At 39.3% G+C, this 21,994-nt stretch overlaps 4 protein-coding genes across 6 annotated transcripts; 2 read left to right on the forward strand and 2 right to left on the reverse strand.

Annotated features, from left to right (window-relative positions):
- The first annotated feature begins 119 nt into the window (after positions 1 to 119).
- cfap263 (cilia and flagella associated protein 263) lies at positions 120 to 3,995 on the forward strand. Its single transcript, XM_055192447.2, has 8 exons — positions 120 to 359; positions 572 to 668; positions 921 to 1,073; positions 1,157 to 1,312; positions 1,390 to 1,626; positions 1,914 to 2,021; positions 2,668 to 2,823; positions 2,895 to 3,995. The coding sequence occupies exons 1-8, from the start codon at positions 304 to 306 to the stop codon at positions 2,967 to 2,969; spliced, it is 1,038 nt and encodes a 345-aa protein (XP_055048422.2). The 5' UTR covers positions 120 to 303; the 3' UTR covers positions 2,970 to 3,995.
- Positions 3,996 to 5,471: 1,476 nt separating this feature from the next.
- Positions 5,472 to 9,120, reverse strand: znf319b (zinc finger protein 319b). Its single transcript, XM_055192733.2, has 2 exons — positions 8,799 to 9,120; positions 5,472 to 8,356 (listed from the first exon to the last, which is right to left on the reverse strand). The coding sequence occupies exon 2, from the start codon at positions 8,058 to 8,060 to the stop codon at positions 6,243 to 6,245; it is 1,818 nt and encodes a 605-aa protein (XP_055048708.1). The 5' UTR covers positions 8,061 to 8,356; positions 8,799 to 9,120; the 3' UTR covers positions 5,472 to 6,242.
- A 51-nt stretch (positions 9,121 to 9,171) lies between these two features.
- usb1 (U6 snRNA biogenesis 1) lies at positions 9,172 to 11,777 on the forward strand. 3 transcript variants are annotated; one of them, XM_055192735.2, is made up of 8 exons: positions 9,172 to 9,311; positions 9,631 to 9,735; positions 9,961 to 10,154; positions 10,734 to 10,917; positions 11,001 to 11,054; positions 11,145 to 11,250; positions 11,332 to 11,415; positions 11,552 to 11,777. In XM_055192735.2, exons 2-8 carry the CDS (start codon positions 9,632 to 9,634, stop codon positions 11,654 to 11,656), a joined length of 831 nt encoding a protein of 276 aa, XP_055048710.2. In that variant the 5' UTR covers positions 9,172 to 9,311; position 9,631; the 3' UTR covers positions 11,657 to 11,777. The 3 variants fall into 3 exon arrangements, with proteins under 3 accessions (XP_055048710.2, XP_055048709.2, XP_055048711.2); XM_055192734.2 differs by lacking the exon at positions 9,172 to 9,311 and having other exon boundaries at positions 9,513 to 9,735; XM_055192736.2 differs by lacking the exon at positions 9,172 to 9,311 and having other exon boundaries at positions 9,592 to 9,740.
- Positions 11,778 to 13,699: 1,922 nt separating this feature from the next.
- On the reverse strand, positions 13,700 to 21,971 carry pla2g15 (phospholipase A2, group XV). The gene is made up of 6 exons (XM_055193283.2): positions 21,653 to 21,971; positions 18,243 to 18,396; positions 15,606 to 15,724; positions 15,429 to 15,527; positions 15,127 to 15,351; positions 13,700 to 15,049 (listed from the first exon to the last, which is right to left on the reverse strand). The coding sequence occupies exons 1-6, from the start codon at positions 21,780 to 21,782 to the stop codon at positions 14,538 to 14,540; spliced, it is 1,239 nt and encodes a 412-aa protein (XP_055049258.2). The 5' UTR covers positions 21,783 to 21,971; the 3' UTR covers positions 13,700 to 14,537.
- Between the last annotated feature and the right edge of the window lie 23 nt (positions 21,972 to 21,994).

Below are 21,994 nucleotides of genomic sequence, written 5' to 3' on the forward strand. Positions count from 1 at the left end.
TTAAAAAACCAAGGATAATTTTTGAGACTTGTAAACTGTAACTACGACTTTTCACACACTCACACAGAAATAGATTTAAAGAGGAAGTCTTACCATTGTATATATAGTAACATTATTAGTCACAATGTGTCTCATTAAAAAGTTTATTTACTTAACAATTTACTTTATGCTACTCGTGTCATTTTGATTTTATATTATAAAATGCTAATTTAAAAATATCAGAGTCATAAATAATACATTTATAAACATATATCACAATTTAAGGACAAAATCGAGCTCATAGCAACGTTTACCATAGCAACCATGGCGGAGACGCGAGAGGACCGTAAAACCAATGCGGAACTTGTGGAGGATTTAAAGTAAGGCACAAATACTTTATATACTATAGAAATAGACCCAGCTTATATCAAAAAGTACCTCTATTAATAGTTCGTGTATTTCTATTTTTAAAATGTTGAAGTTTATTTGACTAGCCATGGGCCACGTCAGTCATACATTTAAACCCACAGCAGTCAGTTCGTCTCGTATAAAATTACATTTACATAAATTAATATTTATTTCCTAATATTAGACGCCGTAATGCTGTCCTACAAGCAGAGATCGATATGTGTGAACGATACACTAGCTGGATGGAGGCTGAATCAGAGATGGCATCACAGATGGAAACGGTACTCATTTTTATACGTCATACCTTAAACACGTCTAACCTGTGTGTTTAACATAAACCTTATTTTGTGCTTAGTTTAACGAGGTTATGCTTATTATGGAATGATACGTTATCATACATTTTATTTATAAATAAAAGTATTTTCTTATTGCATATCTATCAAATTTAAGGTAAAATACTATCTGTACATGCACATTTGTAAAAAATTTTTCAATAAATTTTCATGGGTTGTACGTTATTCATTTTATTTCAGAGTGTAAGAAAAAAGACAAGAGCACCTACTCCAGAAAGTCGATTGCTCACAATGGAGCAGCAATGTGAGGTCGCCCAGAGTGTACATAAACAAATAAGTGAAGATCTGAAGAGACTTAAAAGCGATACAGAGAGATCACTGGACAATTACAAGGTTATTATGCAACAGTAAGAACCAACTCATTTGGCCCTGTTACAAACATCTCACAAGCATACTATACATACTTTTCTCCTAAGGCAACTCTTGAAGAAGCTGATATCCACTTGGCGGAGGTTAAAAAGGAAAGTGGCCAGTTTGATCGTGACATTGGTAAAGCACTGCGGGATAAAAAGAGTGTGACGATGAACGTTGAGAAGGTTATCAGATACATTGAGGATAGAAAGAAAGCCAAGGTAAAATAACATTTCCGTTCAGATTTCTGTTGTGAATATCTGTTCAGAATCTAATCAGATGCCCAAACCGTTTTTAGGACAACCTGATTGAGAAGTTGCATCAGCAGAATGCAGCCCTCCTAGCCCACAAACGAAAACTGCAGATCCAAATAAAACAGCAGGAAAAGATGGTTCAGGGCCTGACGGCGCTGGACTTTGAAAAGCTCAAGATTGATAACATCAAATCTCAGACGCAACTGGATAACCAAAACCACAAGCATCTAGAGCTCAAACTTCTCGCATGCAACACCTTGAAGGCTTTGAACTCTACCAAGGTGAGATGTTCAACAGACCATCAAAATAAAAATATTGGTGCAAATATTTTCAATGCAGCACTGTGCACCCAGTATTTGCAAAGCTATACACTACAATTTCAGGATAATTTTAAGCCTTGCAACACAGATATCCAGTCCTAAGGTTATTCTTAGTGACCTTAAAATACGACTTAAGCCACTGCCAGATTTGCACAGATATGCACATTCCCATAGCAACTGTTGGCCTGTACTACAGGTATGGTGGATGGATGTACCTGCAAAATTGCATTAATATCCGTGTCTTACAGGAAAAGCTTCAGACCTTGACACAAGAGTCAGACGCGCTAAGCAGTGACATTGCTTCACGTAGGAGATTAATGGTTAAGATGGAGGAGGAGACCAAGCAAGCAGAAGAGGTCTGGATGTCTTAACAACATTGATTTTACTAGTCACTAGCAGAAAGATCAGCATAGATTTAAAGGGATAGTTTACCCAAAAATGAAAATTCTGTCCCTATCTACTCGGCCTCATGCTGTACTAAACCTGCATGAATTTCTTTCTCTAACGAACCCAAAAGAAATTTGATAGATGATAAGCACACAGCTGGTAGAAACCATTGACTCCCATAGTAGGAAAACAAATCCTTTGGATGTCATTGGGAACAATCAACTGTGCGCTTACCATCATTTATCAAAATATGTTCATTTATCACAATACTTCCATAGTATTTGTTTATCCTACTATGGAAGTCAATGGTTTCACCAGCTGTGTGCTTATCATTATTTATCAGAAAATAGAAATATATACAGGTGTTAAACAACATGAGGGTGATTAAATAATGACAGAATTTAGATTTTTGGGTGAACTATCCCTTTAATGTTTAATGCCACTCTTCTAAAGATTTTAGTATCTAAACTAACCAGGATGGCACTGAATAACCACTGAGCTACTTTATAGAGACAATACTCTTGTAAAAAAAATAAAAAATTTCATGCTGCCAAAAGGTTTAAGTGTTATACTTCATTAGGCACACATCTTAACACGGATCCTTTTTCCTTACAGGAGCGGAGCAAAGCGGAGGCCCTGAACCGGAAGCTGAGGGGCCAGTTGGCCGACTTTCAAGTACCGCATGTTCTAGAATATATCAAAGTTGAAGACTCCCACAGCCAGTTGGTGAAGAGCGTCAAAGCCTGGGAACGCAAGGTGGAGATAGCAGAGGTAAGGATTTTTTTCCAGAGAAGAATTCCAGAGTTTATCTTCACGTGATCTGATGATTATAACATTTTCAGATGGCATTAAAAACATACACTAAAGCGTGGGACAAGCTTCGGATCTCTGCTGGAGTTGGATCGTCATGTCCATGAGGAACCACCGTAGATGCAGAACTGTGTGGGCTTTAAATAAACTTACTTTAAGTCAAAATCTTTTTTGCTCAAATGTAGCTCAATACCATGCGTTAACAAATGACACATACCTATACGTTATTAATGAAAAGGTTTATTAGTTAGTGCTGTGTATATTAAATGCTACATACAGATGTCACATCAACCGCCACATGAAGTTTTTCTTACTAGCTCATCCACAGTCTACAATTCGAAAAAAGCTAAAAAGTATGAGCGCGCAAAAGCGCAAATACTTGGAACGGGATACAGGAACTAACACAGCAGGCATGCACGGTGGAGAGGTCTCAAAACCATAGAGGAAGGTTAATCGCGTCCATACAAATGACAGACAGAGATCAAACTCCTTTAACCTTTCACTGTGGTCGTGACACTTCTGCCGAGAATAGATATTTATATAGATTTTAAATGATATTATTAATAAAAAAATTAATATACAAACATGAGAACAACAACAAAAACAACATGCTTTGTATTCAAATCCCAACTGCTCTTTGATACTTAATGCCCCTTGGTATTAATAAACAATGGAAAGATAGATATTATAAAGAGGATGTGAGAGGAATTCAGAGGCAAATGGGTCTGTAAAGCACCTAGATGCCCCAGGTTAAGGCTAAAGTGTTATTTTCACCCCTTTTACCCCACTGTGCAGGATTTGACAAAGAAAACTTGGAAGGAGATGTTTAAAGGCCGGCACCTTCGGTTATCACACATAATACTGCACAAGATGATGGGACATTGTGTTTTGGGTTAAGGGGGTAAAGAAAATTTTGATTTAAATGACTTTTTATCACTATGAGTGGATTCCTATTAAACAGTACTCTGTATCGAGAAGAATATGTACTGTAACTGTAGTAAGTGTAAATAAAAGGTTTACCAAAAACAGCTTATTTGTTATCTGATCCAACAAAGTCGTACAAGCCAAAACGAATACTTGGATCTTGGGTAACCAAAAATCCAAATTTCTTTGATCTTGCATTTCATATAAAAGAATAATAAAAAAAGCCCTTATGATAATGCACGGAGGGCAAATGACTGCTGGCAAGACACGATGTTGGCAGGTTAAGAGATAAAAAAAAGAATAAATCTGTACATAATGGAAGAAAATGACACTTTTCTTTAGGTAAGAGATGATCGTACTAGAGAAAAGCATACGGCAAAATAAAAAAACACAAGGGGCTAAAACTTTTGTATAAAACTTTCACACAACCTTCAACACACCAACTACAATCCAAACTACATCTACAAAGAGGCTGAGATTAATTTAAAAAAGGCAAATGGGAAACAAAACGTAAGAACGTGTGAATCAGAATGCACATAATGTAAAGCTACTTATAAAATAGTTTGCGGTTTAGGAAAGACAATGTAATATCTAATGACAGGACTAGTAAACAAGTTGCATACATACTAACTATGTACATACAGTAATACAGCCTTTTGAGGGTTGTAGGCAATTCAGGACAGTTGTACTGTAGTGACGCGAATCGTGAATTGTTCGTATACATGAGTGAAGTTTACATTTCTATATAGATTCTATATATTTATGTATAATTGTTGGGACCTTCGGAGGTCCTTAAACTTCTGCTGGTTAACAATCTGTCCCGTTAAGAGGTGCGGTACAGTACGTTGATGGTTTTTGGTACATACCATTAGTTACCACCACAAAGGGAACGCTCATATACATACAGCTCAAAGAGTTCATAACAGCACAATTTGTCCCCTTTGATATTCACATTTTCGGTTAGATGTGGGGCGAACTAAATGCAGGAGAATGATTTTCGATTATATGTACAATTGGTTTTTAAACTTTTTGCAATGTTGCGAGTGTAATACACTCGTTCTGGAGCATAGCTACAAATCAGAGTATAGTTTCTAATGTCTAGTTGTAAAAAAAATTTAAATGAGAGGCAACCTGAACAAGTGAAAGTGTAGCTGAATTATTTAATTTGTCAATGTAAGAGAAGAAATGGGGTGGTTTGTACTTGGATGCATCGAATGTTCGGCAACCGAAAATATTCGTCCAAAAACATTTTCATACATTTCGAATAAACGAATAGACCAAAACTGTTTACGTTTTTAACTTTTTAATGACGCAAACATATAGCAGCTAGCGTAGTGTAGTAAACATTTCGGCAGTATGGTACAATTTTATTTGCTATTGTCGGCCGAATAGTTTCGGATGCCGATCATTCGTGCATCACTACCACTTAGAAGTAAGCAAATGCCCTATAGGAGTGGAAAACCATTGCTTTTAGGAAAAATATTTGTTTTCCCTACAAGATCCAAATTTAAACACATTGTTCTTTAAAGGATTAGGGATTTTTTTTTAAAAAAATTCAGAATTTACTCAGCACCATGTCATCCAAAATGTTGATGTCGTTCCTTGTTCATTCGAGAAGAAATTATGTTTTTTGAGGAAAACATTCCAGGATCTCTCTAACTCTAATGGACCCCAATGGACACCAACACGCAACAGTTTTAATGGTCACGTGTTACATATATGAAACGCACATTTGCTGACAATTTTAAACAATAAACTGACACAAAGACATTAATTGGTATCATTCGGCATACAACAACGTCGGAACGGTCCTCTTTCTACACACTGGGGCGTAGTTTCGCATTCGTCATCAGTGACCTCTTGACATGATGATGTATTGCATGAGGTCGCGCTGGCACTTCACATGATCGGAGATAGACGAGAAGTTGTGGTTTAAAAGTGCATATTTTTTATATCTCTTGTAAAAAATGACAATCGTTTCACTAGACAAGACCCCCACGCCTCATCCGGGATCGTCCAGAGTCCTCCGAAACTGCGATTTTAAACTGCATCAAAACTGTTACGTGTTGGGGTCCACCAAAGTCCATCAAAATGAGAAAAATCCTGGAATGTTTTCTCCAAAAAACATAATTTCTTTCTCGACTGAACAAAGAAAGACACCAACACCCTGGATGACATGGTGGTAAGCAAATTATCTGGATTTTTTTTAAGAAAATGGACTAATCCTTTAACTGTTTACCTATTAACTATGTTGATTTTTCGCAACATGTTGTCTCTCTAAAAACCACAGCAAATCAAATTTAATAATTCAGTAATTATGGGAATAAAAAGGGCATAACTACTTGAATATATGAAACAGGTATGCATCAAAGAAAACAAGGTATAATTTACATGGAAAATTTTGACCGGGGAATACGTTTTGATGCTTTCTATAACCTTTACGATTGGGGAACAGATTACTGAATAAGAGAGGACACAGGGTAGCCTCCACTTTCGGCCGTGTGCTGAACCGTATGCTCCTGAAGAGCTCCCAAATCCGCGAAACGTTCTCCACACCACACACACTTAAACTGGGCATCTCTGGCATGCACGCTTTGATGCTTGGCCAGGTGCTCACGTTGCTTGAAGCCCTTGTCGCAGCTAGCACACTTATAAGGCTTCTCCCCGGTGTGGACGCGTCTATGCCTCTGCATCTCTGAGGAGTACTTGAAGCGTTTTTCGCAGTCGGGACACTTCAAAGGTTTTTCCCTCGACGGGTCGCATCGGTGCTGCACGAACTCCGAGGAGGACAGGAAGCGACGGTCACACAGCGAGCATTTGAGAGGCTTCTCGGTGCAGTGGGAATTCTGATGCCTCTGCAGCGTGGTTGCCTTTTTGTAAGCCTTTCCGCACACGTCGCACTTGTAGGGCTTGTCTGGATTCGTGGGCGTCGATGAGGCCTCGCCACATTTGTGACGCAGAAGCTCACCGGACTGACTGAAGCCCTTGCCGCAGGAGGCGCACTTGAAGAGGTTATCCATGCCGTGAACGTGCTGATGGTACAACAGGTGGGACGGCTGCAGGAAGCCCTTGTCGCACAGGTTGCATTTGAAGGGGCGGTCGGCGGAGGCCTTGTGCGTGCGCCGATGCCGCACCAGGGCGTACTGCTGTTTAAAGCTCATCTGGCAATCTTCGCAATGAAACGGGCGTTCTTCGGAGTGCGTACGCTCGTGCTGCCTCAGGTCGGACGGACGCTTGAAGCCCTTCCCGCACGTGGCGCAGCGAAACGGTCGGGCGCCCTGCGGCTGACACTGGTGGTGCAGAAGCTCGGAAGACTCTTTGAAATGCAACTCGCAGAGGTTGCACTTGAACAGGTGCTCGCCCGAGTGGGCGTACATGTGCCGCACGAGGTGAGAGCGATGCTTGAAGCTCTTCTCGCACACTGCGCACTTAAACGGCCGTTCGGAGCTGTGCGTGCGCTGATGGTGGGCCAGGTGAGAGGATTGGCTAAAGCTTTTGTCACACGTTTCACATTTAAACGGCTTCTCGCCTGTGTGGACGCGCTCGTGACGGGTCAGCTCGGACAAATGACGAAATCCTTTGGAACACACAGAACACTTGTAGGGCTTCTCAGGCTGTGAAGGTTCGAAAGTAGGTTGGCCGGACGTCCCAACGGCAGCGCTGCCGCTGGACGACGCTTCATCGTTCGCCGGCTGCCCTGCATTGCTGGTGGACGAAGTGGGCGTGGCATTTCCAGAGGAACCTGGTCGATAGGTTTTTTCACATATGGAGCACTTCATAGGGTTAGTGCTGTTATGGGCATTGTGGTGCTGTGCTAAAGAGGTCAGCAGGGAGAATCCCATCTTGCACACTCCACACACAAAAGGTTTCTGCTCCACCTGCACGCACTGGTGTTCCAACAAATCAGTGGCTTGGTGGAAGATCTTAAGGCACTGCGTGCACTGGAAAGACCGATCTTGGCTAACCATGCACTGGTGCTCGTGCGGATTAGCCAGATGAGAGATGTCATGGCCACACGCGCCACACTTGTGCCCGCCCTCGTTGCCTACGTGAAGCGAGGGCTGCTGCGCTTGCGCCGGATGCTGCTGTTGGTTGTGCTGCTGCTGACCATGATGCTGCTGTGGTTGTTGTTGCTGCTGCTGGGACTGTTGCTGTTGGAGGGCCGTGTCAAGGACGATGCCATAGACGGCGCATCCCAGAGCGTCCGCCCCTGGAGGTATGGTGTGCACCACTGGAGGCGGGGCAACAGAGTGCTGCTGCCACGCCTCCGTCATACGGGCTCTGGTGTACGGATTCAGCTTTGTGCCGTAGTTGGACCTCTTACCGTGTGAATCCAGGGGGAAGGGATTATTGGACTGCCCACGATGGGAGACGTGGGGAGGCAGAGAGGAACTTATTTTGACAGTTCTTGTGAAAACGACAGCTGAAGAAAAATCGAATTGTTCCTTCGGGAAAGCTCTTTGGTGCACAGGGATGCGAGTATCCGCCCAAGGTGCGTTTGTGTAGGATAGTGGACTTGGTTGACTTGGTGAAGAAGATTAACCTTTAGTTATCATCATCTGATTTAGCCCTATAAGGAACAAACAAGGACATGGTTAGGACGGGATGAAAAATTACAATGCAATGCTCCAAACATCTAGGGCACAGAGCGAATGCCCCTTAATCCACAATATTTAAATGTCCCTCTCACTGAATAAATGAGTGCTTTCCCAAATCATACATGGGTTATACATGAAATAACACACAAGGATGCATTTGTTTACACAAAACTTACCTATAATATATGCTATGTGCATATACCAATGACAGTTTTTAACATAGACCAGCTCAACATTAAATTATCCAAAATGTATGTGAAACATATATTAAACAGGCATGTTTTCAAACCACCGGAAAAACACACAGCTTCGCAAAATGGCTAACGAATACCGGCTAACATGCTAACTTTAGCTTTAGCACATTTTTATCCTGACATACACGTCTTATTCCATTATAATCACAAATGCATTTACCTTCTTTAGTACCGGGTACCATGCATGTTTATTCCCAAGAATAAAATAAGCACATAATCGTCTGTAAGGCCGCGAATGCTCCTCAGGTCCGCGGTGTCTCCTAGGCCGCACCCCCCGCTCCGTGCCTACAAAAACACGCGAAACCCCGCCAACTCTCCAGTCGCTCGGTAAAAACAAAAATTTCCAGGTTTTTCGGCGTTTGCATTGCATTTAATGGAGCAGGTTATTGGGGAGAGCCCAATACATAGTGTGTGTTTTATTTCGGTCTGAGCCCGCTGACCACCAAAACCCCGACAGCTGCACGGGAGCCTGTATAACACATAATTGGGCATCCTAACAAACCATACCGGAACTTCATTTATTTTACTCAAAAACGCATTTGGATGTACAGGTTCAAACCTCGAACAACATAAATACGCATTAAAGTGTGACTATTACTAGTTTAAAGAAATGTCCAGTTGATATTTTATTATAAATATCATTTTGGAGAATTTATCAAAGTTGATGGTTTCGGTAAGCATACATCTGCATTTGTAAATGCAGGCTCTTTATATTTGTCCCTCAATGTATTTTAAACATGCAAGGTTAGTTTATATATTTAACATTTGTGCACACAAGAACATTTGCTTTATAACATGTTAAGTGTTGTAGGATTGTGTTAGAGAGACGGAATCTTAAACAGGCGGAACCATTCAAATGTGCGCTTGTTGTAGTAGGGAACCATGATAAAGAAGCATCGTTTGTTTTCAACGGAAGCATTGTCATCACAGATTTGAGAGGGTCGTTTGCTAAAAATAGGTTTTGCTCGTTTGCTCTGGATTTTATGTTGTAGTATGATCGTCGGTTACAGCAGCAGCTCCGAAGATGAAACTGAAAATTCCTCCAAAGATGACGGCTCGCCTCCTCAAAAAAGAGCAAAACCTGACTCTGAAACCAGGTTTGGTGCGTTTCATCGTGTGTGTACTGTTTCAATCCACGCTTTATTTGCTAGCCCAGTCCATCAGATTAACAGATCTTATTTAGTACAGTAAAACCACAGTGACCAGAAGTTCATCATTGCCTCACTACAATAAGAATAATTCAACCATGATATTTGTAAATGGCCATCAATCTGCCAAAAACACGCTTACTTCACACATAATAAAATAGTTCATTTTGTAAGGGAGGAACCTTTGGATGGTGTATCTGATAAGAGGAAAGCCATCATGACACCTCGTCTGCCCCTGCCTGAGTCTGTTAAGGAGATGTTTAAGGAATCAGAAGAGCAGTGGATTGACAACAGTAAAGATCATGGAGGAAGACTGCGCTCCTTCCAGCACCAGCGGGGCAACTGGGCCACATATGTGTACTTGCCATGTAAGCACTTTGTCAGGGTGTATTATTGCCTACCATCCTAACATGAAAACACACAGAAAATTTCATTTAATGGTTATAATGAGAGTTGTATTAGTTTTAAATAGGAAATCTGACATTTTTCATGTTTAAGTGCTCTAATTGGGTCCCCAGTTCTTGTATCAACCTAGAATTTTGAAATTTGGCTCCCCCTGTGATGTCAGAAGGGGATAATACCACCCCTTAATCTGCACTATCCAACTATGGCACTGCAATTTAGTGCAGAAATCAGCTCATTTACATTTAAAAGGACACACCCAAAACAACACATTTTTGCTCACATTTACAAAGTAGAAATTTTGAGCTAGAACTTCACTTATGTACTCTGGGCACACCAAAGATTTCTTTGACATCTTAAAATGCCCCCTTTAATGACAACTAGAATAGTCTCTGTTTGTCAATACTTGTAATGTGTTGGATTCTGTTGGTGGGACACCAATAGACACCATCAAATCCTACTGGAATAAGACACAAAACACACTACATAAAGGAATCTTGTAATGGTTTTTATGGTAAACAGCTGACCTTTGACTTTTTTTTCAGATGACCCAGTAGAGGGGTTTGTGGAGCTCCTCGACAAAATAATAGAGGCTGCAGGTTCTCACAGCATATCTCTGACCTCGTGTGAAGAGTTTCACGTCAGCATCTCAAAGACGGTGGTTTTACGACATCACTGGATCCAGCCATTCATCCAGTCCATTCGGACCAGCTTGACGCAGTTTCGAAGGTCTGTTATCTTGTCGCTTTTTTTAATTATGCCCAAGCCATTTTTATATATGTGTGTGTTTGTGACCAAGATTGTTTCCCTAGGTTTTTCTGCTTGGCTGATACACTTAGGGTGTATTGTAATGCCGAGAAGACGAGGTATTTCATTACTGTTAATAACTAGTTTATCTTCATTTCTAGTAAACGGGCAGTGCAATGTTTTAATAACATGTTTGGAATGTCATTTAGGACTTTCCTTGGTATGGAAATCTCGACTGGGAAGCCTCAGTTGCTCGAGCTCATTAAAATTGTGGATCAAACCATGAATGAATTCAACCTCAGCACCTTTTATAAGGTTAATACTGTGAATTGTAACTGTAAACAAAGATTCAGTAAAATGTGTGTATAAAGACTCATGGCCACTCTTTCTTCACAGGATCCATCTTTCCATGTAAGTCTTGCATGGTGTGTGGGTGATCAAACAGAAAGACTGAAAAGGGAATGTTTATCAGAATTGCAGGTATCAATACCAACTCAAATTTGCATCATAGATTAAACAGGGACAAGACCGTTTTTTTTTTTTGTAGTATTGATTGAAAGCAAAGGTCATGGTGTGAGGGTTTAACCTATAGTAACCTATGCTTTACTCTTAACAGGGTCTTGTTGATAGGCATGAGGATGGTCCGTTTCACATCCCACTAAACTGCAAGGAGGTCCGTTGCAAATCAGGAAATAAAGTCTTTCTGTTTCCTCTCCAGTAAACGTACATTCTTGATTGTTCCAAAAATGTACATTGTTTTTAAAAATTGTATGTGTTAAATTTTCATATATTTATGCGAAATGTAATATTTTTTACAATGAAATACCTTGATATGAAAAAGATCTCATGTTTCACAATGTTTGTGATGATTTTGTTATACAGAGAACTGCATTGTGGTGAATCCATAGTATGTACTTGTTCCTTGTTTCAGCAAACCGTAAAGCACCTGACTGGTTTGCATTCCTCTTACGGGGTATCTGTTACGTCCAACCTGTCTGTTTGCAATTCACCACATCCTAAAAAGTGTAAAGATTTAGTTCCACTTTTCATTTTTCAGTAATGTTGCATCATAGAATACCAACAGAAATCAGGCCCCACTTTAAAGGGACACTCCCCTTTTCTGAAAATATGCTAATTTTTCAGCTCCCCTAGAGTTAAACATTTGATTCTTACCGTTTTGAAATCCATTCAGCCAATCTCAGGGTCTGGCGGTACCACTTTTAGCATAGCTTAGCATAATTCATTGAATCTGATTAGACCATTAGCATCGTGCTAAAAAAATACCAGTTTTGATATTTTCCTATTTTAAAATTTGAATCTTCTGTAGTGACATCGTGTACTAAGACTGACGGAAAATTAAAAGTTGCCATTTTCTGGGCATATATAGCTAGGAACTACACTCTCATTCTGGTGTAATAATTGAGGACTTTGCTGCTGTAACATGGCTACAGGAGGCGCAATGATATTACGCAGCGCCTGAAAATAGTCCCCTTGGAAACTTTCAATAGCAGGGGACTATTTCAGGCACTGCGTAATGTCATTGCGCTTCCTACAGTCATCGGTCATAGTACACGATAGAACTACAGAAGAGTCAAGTTTTAAATAGGAAAAATATTGAAACTCTTTATTTTTAGCGCAATGCTAATGGTCTAATCAGATTCCATGGATTGTGCTAAGATATGCTACAAGTGGTACCGCCAGACCCGGAGATCGGCTGAATGGATTTCAAAACGGTAAAACTCAAGTTTAACTCTAGGGGAGCTGGAAAATGAGCATATTGTCAAAAAAAGTGGAGTGTCCCTTTAATCATCTAGTACAGTGGTTCCCAACCTGGGGTCCGGTCCCCCAAGTATACAGGGGGAGTATACATGGGTTTACGATCTGATATGCTTAAAATGCATAAAATGTTCCACAATTTTTTTATCATCATTTGCTAACAATGCCATATTTAAAATACTCTCGTGTAATGGTTTAAATTTTGATTGCTCGATCTTAAAATGCTTGTCAACGTAACAGCAAATTCAAAGGGCCAGACAGATGTTGCGGGTTTGGGGCTCAGATTGTCATTCATGTACTTACATAGAAAAATGTTGGGAACCACTGATTTTGTACACATGGGCTTGGAAACCGAAAGTTGCCACTTCGAGTCTCTCAGCCAGCAGGTTGCCTCTGAGAAAGGCACGTTTGCCTCAATTGCTCCCCGGGTGCTCCAGTGATGGCTTCCCAATGTGTATGTGTGTTCATAGTTGATAATCATTTCTCGTTTACTTTAAAGGGGACATACCATGAAAATTTAACTTTTTCCATGTTTAAATGCCCTAATTGTGTACCCAGTGCTTTTACCAACCTAGAAAATGTAAATAAGATCAACCCAGTAACTTAGTTTTGGTAAACCATTCTCCACAAGCATGTAAAAAAATAGGTCATTGAAATTTGGCTCCCCTTGTGATGTCAGAAGGGAGTAATACCGCCCCTTAATCTGCGCTATCCAACCACGCACTGCCATTTAGTGCAGAGATCAGCTCATTTGCATTTTAAAAGACACACCCAAAACAGCACATTTTTGCTCACACCTACATTTTAACATGCTGTATTAAATAATCTTTATGGTATTTTGAGCTAAAACTTCACATACGTACTCTGGGGACACCAAAGATTTATTTGACATCTTAAAAAAAAAGTCTTGTGAAATGTCCCCTATAAACCCCCCCCCATTTGGTAACTCTTACAACAAGTGGAAGTTAATGGAATAACACAATGGAACTTGAACAATACAGCATTTATTAATCTATAGGTTCATTTCTGAATCTACAAAAACAAATGCAGATTTTGCAATGTATAAATTAACATTAGTTAATGCATCATTCATGCAAATTAACACTGAAAAGTAAATTTAAAAGTACCACAGATTAATAAAAATTCTGTAAAATTGCTAGTTTGATACACTATGATGCATTTACTATTGTTACCAAATACAACCGTATTGTAAAGTGTTACAGTTTACAATACTCTTTAAAAAGTAGAAATCGCTTGTCACATAATTGATCATATTTAAGAAGTCACGAAATAAAAATAAAACCGAGTGCACAATAGTGGTCACAGACGTTAGGCTGTGTTAAATTGAGCAATATAATGAGATGCCCATCGATGTTGAACATTCAAAACGGCAATGATAAAAATTTATAAATCAATACTAGTCAGACAGTCAACTGCACAAAAATACTGAAGTGTCAGTACAATTTGAATATAAAGGCCTTTGGAAAGATATTAAAAAAGCAATAGATTAAATCTGTAAATTTTACAAAAACTACAAAGATTAAAAATTTAGGTGACATTAAATGGCACGGTAAAGCTATTTTGCTTAAACAAATGGCAATTCATTTTTTTTAACATGTGCTTTAAAATCTATACAATAATTTCTATAAAACAATGATTGCACTGAACCACAGAAAGCGAATATATCCTGATGTCCTGATAAAACCGAATTCCACAACAAGGGAAGTGATCAACCAAAATGATTCACATCCATCCTAAAAGCAGAACCGTATCCCGTCTCTTTGGCAAACCAGAATCACCAGTTCAAAGTTAAGGGCTTAATGTTATCACGGTGAGAAGAGCACTGATTTAATGTAAGAAACTGTGGTCACATTTAACAGCATTGCAACATGCTCATTCCCAGGCAGCTCAATCATACTGACAGGATGCTTTTGCTGACCTATCCAACGCTTGCACACTGTCGCGCTCAAAAAATTAACCGTCCCGTCTCCTTCTCCATTGATGACGGTGGGCTCTCCATCTGGAAAATTTGTGTAATTGTAAGCCTGAGCTGTAGGGATGCCAGTCCCATACAGGCAGTGAACGGGAACCCCCGGAGGCTCCAACGCGTTGACCAAGGGTTCGGTGTCCTCCCTCATGGCCCAGCCATCTTCATAGTCAATGTCTTTAAAGAAGCGTTGATAGTCTTTGACGGTGTACGTGGTGTTAGGCGTAGTCACCAGGGCCATGTCTGAGGGCCAGGAGTGGGCATACGGGAAGAGCCAAGCGGTGGAGACGGCTGTTCGCTGCTGGGTCCGAATCTTCAATGGACTGATGACAGGAATGCGGTCGTTGTCACCTGCGATGGGACCACAATGTTCAAATTAGACATGCATACAGTACAACCAATGAGTAAACAATTAATCTGAGTCTCACCTGTTGCCATAACTCTAAGAGTTTTGGCCACTCCAGCCCACGGGGGTCCGAGACACACAAAAGCCTTAATGTACCGATCCTTCCACGCCTGCGGTTGGTGGTTAAGGAAATACAGGGTATACAGATTTCCCATACTGTGTGCGATCAGGACCACGGGACCTCCAGCCTTTTCAGCCATTTCCTCAATCATATGCTGCAGTTCCAAGAAGTACTCCTTGTTTTCATCTAAAAAGTACAATCCAGAAGAGAAACGAGTGTCAAATCGTACATCATCAGTGCAGTTAAATAGTACAGACACTTACTTGGGGCTTTACGCCAGTCGTAGGGGGCTCCTCGTACATCATCGTCCCTGGTATACCCCCAATCAACCAATGCCTGTACTATGGTGAAAAAGTACATTCCTGAAAGAAACAAGGTACTTGTCAAACAATGGAGGTACCAAGTAGACATTTACATTATGACAGAAATGCACCACTCACCCACACTTCGTTTGCTTGGATCCAGGAATTCTACACTAAATGTTTTGCCAAATCCAGGTACCCTAACTTCCACCCCTGGCGGAGACTCGGTGAGGTGAGTGGTCCGATTGTACAGCAACCTGGTACACAAAAATATGTACATTAAATTTATCCAGGTGATTGGTAAACAAGCTCTTAAATGTCAAGGCAGGCTGTCCCATTACTATTGGGTCATATATGTCGAGACATTTTTATGCATTTTGCTGTTTTATGTATGAGTTTATACATTAATTTTTCTCTGTGATGATAGCCAGTTTGTGAAGACTATTGGGGCATGTTGTCACAGAACTCAACAGGTGTCCAATCTTATTTACTTGGCAAAAATGTTGGATGTTTTCTTTAATTGTTGTTTTCAACCATAGAGACAGAACGCAGTTATGCAAATTTGAAAAACACGCCCACCGGGGGAAAACAATCTAACAGTCTCCATTGACTTTGTATTGCGAGAGGCGGCCTCCTTGTCATCTCCGGCTCAAAACAAAAACCAGAACAATGCCCAAAAGCCGCTGTGTGACAATATGCACAGCCAACAAGCCAAAGAACCCAGAAATAAGCCTTCACAAGCCGTCGAGCCGTAAAACCCAGCCCTTGAGGAGAAAAAAGTGGATCGCCGACTAGGTTTCCCTATAGTGGACGCAGTTCTACTAATATGAGTACTATGAAAAGTTGCCCGTTTCCACTTTTGTGTCTTTAAACGCTTGTTTTTTTAGCTCGACAGCTTATAAAAACTTATGTCTGTTTTTTTTTTAACTTGTTAGCTGTACACCTTGTCACACAGCAGCTTTTAGGTATTATTCTGTTTTTAAGTTTAATCTGTAAATAAGTTTTTATAAGCTGTCGACCTCAAAATACGAGCGTTTAAAGACACAAAAGTGGAAACAGGCAACTTTTCATAGTACTACCATTAACGAAACTGCGTCCACTAGGGGAAACGTAGTCGGCGATCCACTTTTTTCTCCTCAAAGGCTGAGTTTTACGGCTCGACAGCTTATAAAAACTTATTTCTGGGTTCTTTGGCTTGTTAGCTGTACATATTGTCACACAGCAGCTTTTAGGCATTATTCAGTTTTTTGTTATAAGCCAGAAATGACAAGGAGGCAGCCTCTCGCAATACAAAGTCAATGGAGACGGTTGGATTGTTTTCCCCCCGGTGGGCATTGTTTTCAGGTTATGACGTGCTGCGCTCTGTCTCTATGAGTGTAAGGTATGTGGTTATAAATGACTGAGCTTCTCAAAATGCAGTTTTGGTTTCAATACCTGTATTTCAAATAGCATAATGTACAAAACGCAGAGTAAGGTATAGTATTTTAGTGAAGTATTTTAACTCACTAAAACTACAGATACTTGAAAATGTAACTCCGCTACATTTCATATAATATTTCATTACATAAAAAATTAAGGAATTCTATCTTGAACTTGCTAACATCTCCGTTCACAATATGTAAAACACTGAATAAGTAGGGTATCCACGGCAGGAAACTACGAGGGAAGCCACTGCTTACCAAAAATAAGATTGCTGCACGCCTAAAGTTTGCAAAAAAGCACATGGACACTCCACAGCGGTATTGGCCAAATGTTTTGTAGACTAATATAATAAAATGTTACTATTTGTAAAAAACACACCGCTACATCTGCCGTAGAAAGGGCACGGCATATCATCATGAAAACATCATCTCAACTGTAAAGTATGGTGGAGGAAACAAAATGATTTGGGCCTGCTTTGCTGCATCAGGGCCTGGCCAGCTTGCAATCATCAAGGAAAAGATGAATTCCCAAGTATATCGGAAATTCTTCAGGATAACGCGAGAATGTCTGTACGTCAGCTGAAACTGTGTAGAAGGTGGGTGATGCAACAGGACCCAAGTTTAAGCGAACCAAAACACAGAAGCAAGTCCACAACAGAATGGCTTCAGAAAAACAAAATCCACCTTTTGGAGTGGCCAAGTCTGAGCTCAGACCTCAACCCAATAAAGATGCAACGGATTTACTTGATGCGGGCCATACATAAATATGACGGAGCTAACGCAGCCCTGCCAGGAAGAAGGGCCTTAAAGCCTCCTCAACGTGGTGCCGGTCTGAGCCACAGATACAGGAAACGACTGGTTGAGGTTATTGTTCAACCAGTTATTAATTCTAAGGGTTCACTTACTTTTTCCACTGCCATTTTTAATGTTGAATGAGTATGTTCAATAAAGACATGAAAGATCAGATTTTTTATGTAATAATTTTTAGACACATGTTTGTCAACACCCTTGACTATCTTAACGCTATCCTATAGCAATTTGTATGTATTTTACCAGGTGGCTATTTCGTATTAATCTGTACAACATTTGTACATTTTTGTATGACTTGCCTTGTCCCCTGTGATGTTAGGATTAGGGGTGGGTTTTCGTTGTTGTCGTTTTTTGATAATCATGTGTTTTTGCACAATTAACTTCGTCTAAATTCGTACAAATTAGCCAACTCGTAAAATATGTACGGATTTTCTTGAGATCATGCTGGAAATTTAGTGGAGTAAAAAGTACAATATTACACTTTCAGACAATTCTAGGTCACATCACATGATCCACGACATCACCCTCACACCATCAGCTTTACCTCATGTTATCAATCCAGCAGTCAATGGCCACCGGTACCAGCAGCTCCAAGTTAAGCCATAATGTAAAGTAATCGGTCTTCTTGTAGCAGATGTAGTGCACCACACTGGGCTTGTCAAGTTTAGCTTCCAGCTGATTCCCAAGGTCTCCTGGAACTACAGAGGAAAATATAATCAATGCCAATCAAACAACAGCACATTTAAACTAAAATGTTTTATAACTTATTAATAATAAAAATGAATAACACGAAAGTAATTCATCAAATATTAATCAGTTGTCACAAGAAGCTCAATATGCATCACTTTAGTTATAAAATATTCTTGATTAAAAAGCTTTGACACGATCAAAAGAAATACCCTAGTTAACACCTCATGATTAACCATCCAACACATCAATCATCTCTAGCAGTTTATTCTGGTTTGAACCATTTTAACACCCTCAAATATCACTAAATGTGGTTTCCTGCCAAGTCTTATGGGTTTTTTATATATCAGCCAGCACGGCTAGAATACGTTTCCAAATATTTAATAGCAAAACCTCAACATATCTTAAAACCACACTTGTAACAAAGTAAAAAATGGATTAAAATGTTCCTATCAGCTGACATGCAAACATTGGTTTGTTGAACACTATAAGTGTACTTGAGATAACACTTTTTTTGTTTAAACAATCTGTTTAAGATATCTATGTATTCATTTTAACAACATTAATACAATGGTTTGACATGCATGCACTACATATTGTTTTATAAACATATTATGGTAGCACCACAGTATCATTTGAAGTGCTGTCAAGTAGGCTACCATGTACTGTAGATACCACGTCAATGATATGATTTCTAATGAATTCAATGGTTTTAGTGGGAATTGTATTGGTTTTAATGAAAACTATAATCTGGTCTCTGTTTGTATTGTTACTTATCTGGTATTGTTTCATTGGTGGGATGTTATCTGGCCGTTTAGTTTGACACAAAAGGCTATGAAATTATTAGGTGAGTCACGAATTTTGCAATCGAGCAAAATCATGTTTTGGTCTCACTAAAACTGCTTGCGCACAGTCACAAAAATAAGGAGTCACGTTTTATTTATGTCATATGACCGTGTCATGAGAAACCGCCTGAGAGGAAAATAAGCAAACCGTCTTCGGCTCCACGTAGTGCTGCCAGGAACTATCTGCGCATGACATCAAAGTACCGCGAGAACAATTGGAAGGAAAGAAGTTTTTTAATCGCTCTCGCGGTACTTTGATGCAAGTCTGCGCAAATTAAGTCAAACAAACTGACACACTAATGGCCGAAAACAAGACAGGCAATTCAACTACAATCTAATGGATTCATGTCATTTTATAGATTTCGTACAGTTATTTACAGTTTCTTACAACGGATTTCAGTTGCTTCGAATGATCTCTTAATGAATAACCTGTTAGCCCTCATTCCATTTTCCGAACCCCCCCACAAAAACTGTCATTGCCAAACTAAAATAGATACAGTTTATGAAGTCTTTGCACTAAAAGCATAAGTTTGGTCTCATTTGAAAGCAGACACTTGGAAGTTTATTAAGAGGTGAACATTAGTTACTGTCATAATGAAAAAAGTTGTTATAGAGAGCTTAAATTATTCTTTTTTATAAACTCCACCAAACATGTATGAAATATTGTTATGAAAATCTCAATGAAATTGGCCTTGGAGCAATCTAGAAATGCTCTGTAGTTAAAGCCACAGGTCTGACCATGTTCTGTTTTAAATCTGAAGATGATACCTCTAAAACTCTGTATTTTATGAAATGTTTTTTAGACCCATGTCATGTAAATTTATTTAGAGAAAACAGCAAAAATGCTAAGCTAATGTTTGTTTATTTATATCTCACAACATCCTTTCAGTTTATTGTCCTATTGCTCCGTGTTTTAAACAGACTCATTAAATAAGCATCCGGATGAGTCATTAACAACTTTTAATCCTGGATATGGCTGTCTAAATGTTTATTTTATTATTATTATTATTATTATTAATAATTGCTCATAATTTCTATTTAGTGTTTTATTTCCTCCTTTTGTCTCAATTCACTTTCTTTTTATTAAAGTCCTTTCTTACAAAAAGAAACTTACCTTAAAGAAGCTTTACCAGTCAAAATTATTCCTAAAAACACATATCTCATATCTCCAGACAGCAGATGTTTACAGAACAGCTAGTACGTTAGATTAGCATACCATCAAAACACTACAAATAAAAGCATTTATAATAAAACTCATATTATAACATCAAAAGTCGAGTGCTTAAACAATCATGCGTGATCTGATGTGGCTTTGGATCATAAAATAAGACCGAAAATAAACAATTTTATGTTATTTATGCTGTTAGCTTAGCATAGCATTATAATATACAGTACTGTTATGAAAATAACAGACATAGCGTTAAAAATACAGACAAACCATATATAATCTTAATCGTGTTTATTGTCTCCATGGTTTTAAAACATCAAAACATCTTTATTTGCATGTTATTATAAAAACAGCGATCGCTCGTTGCAGGTGACAGTCACTGTTCAAGTTCACGTCTGACTGACAGCTGCTGCTGAGCTCTGACGTCTTATTTTTTTTTCCTGAAAGTTTCATATTGAGACTTTAGCGCCCTCCGGCTTCACGTATGAATGAAACAAACTGAGTGTAAATGACTGCAGACTCAAACTTGCTCATATCGCCATATTTCGAATAAAAATGGGTGAAATATTACCCCCACTGCAGAAATTTGAAGTAAACATATAAAATTGAAGTAATATTTCTCCAAATATGCATACTTTGAATTAAAAGCCCCGATAGATGTTGTTTTATCGAGTGCTTTCATGACGATCACGGAGGAGTATTTTTATCAATGAGTGCGGCTGAGGGTTATATTTCAAATTAAAGGTATGTACCGTTTTTCATTTTCATAACGCCTGACAAAAATGAAGAAATTACTGTTACTAGGATTCTCAGATTAAAATAAAGGTCAAAAACTAAATCTTAAATCAAAACACTTTTTAATGATGTATAGTTGTTTAATGTAAGTACATTTAAACTAACATTAATTTAAATTATGTAAATAAATAGCTCTTCAGTACATCCACGTCCTCGCGCAGGTTATCAAGATAAATAGGCTCAGCTGTCTGGTCACATGCATTACATTATGTTATAAACCTTTGATTAAAACACATCAGACCTGAATCAGATCCTATGAATGCGTTTAAATAAATGACAAAATACAAAAATAAAATGTTTGAATATCTGGCTTATCAAGACTACAGTACAGTGTAAACAGTAACAATTTCTAAACAGAGCGCATCCTGAGAGACGAGTAAACAACTGTGACTAGGAAGAACAGAAAAACCAAAGGAAATTACAACATTGAGAATAAGCTGCAATAACAGCAGCACTTACTGAGAACCACAGGCGGTCGATCCGAGCACGTTTTCCCCTGAGAACATTTCTTTAAACTTCTGCTGTCAACGAATGACAACAACAAGCACAGCTGGAGCGAGGCGATGATCACGCGACGGCAGCAAAGCATGTCTTTCAACGGCTCACAACCTCTGCTGTCTGACAAAATCAGTGATGCTTTTGTTTTTATCTGTCCATCTTGAGGTTTAGGAGTGACCCGAGAAGTGTCTGGACTGGATCTGAGCGACAGTGACAGCACGATGAACACAAATGTGGCGATCAAGTGATAGGTGTTTTTAAAGAGGCTAGACTCGTTAAACAATGACCGAAGTCATCGAGTTG

This window comes from Misgurnus anguillicaudatus, chromosome 6 (assembly GCF_027580225.2).
Source record: "Misgurnus anguillicaudatus chromosome 6, ASM2758022v2, whole genome shotgun sequence".
NCBI classification, from domain to species: domain Eukaryota; kingdom Metazoa; phylum Chordata; class Actinopteri; order Cypriniformes; family Cobitidae; genus Misgurnus; species Misgurnus anguillicaudatus.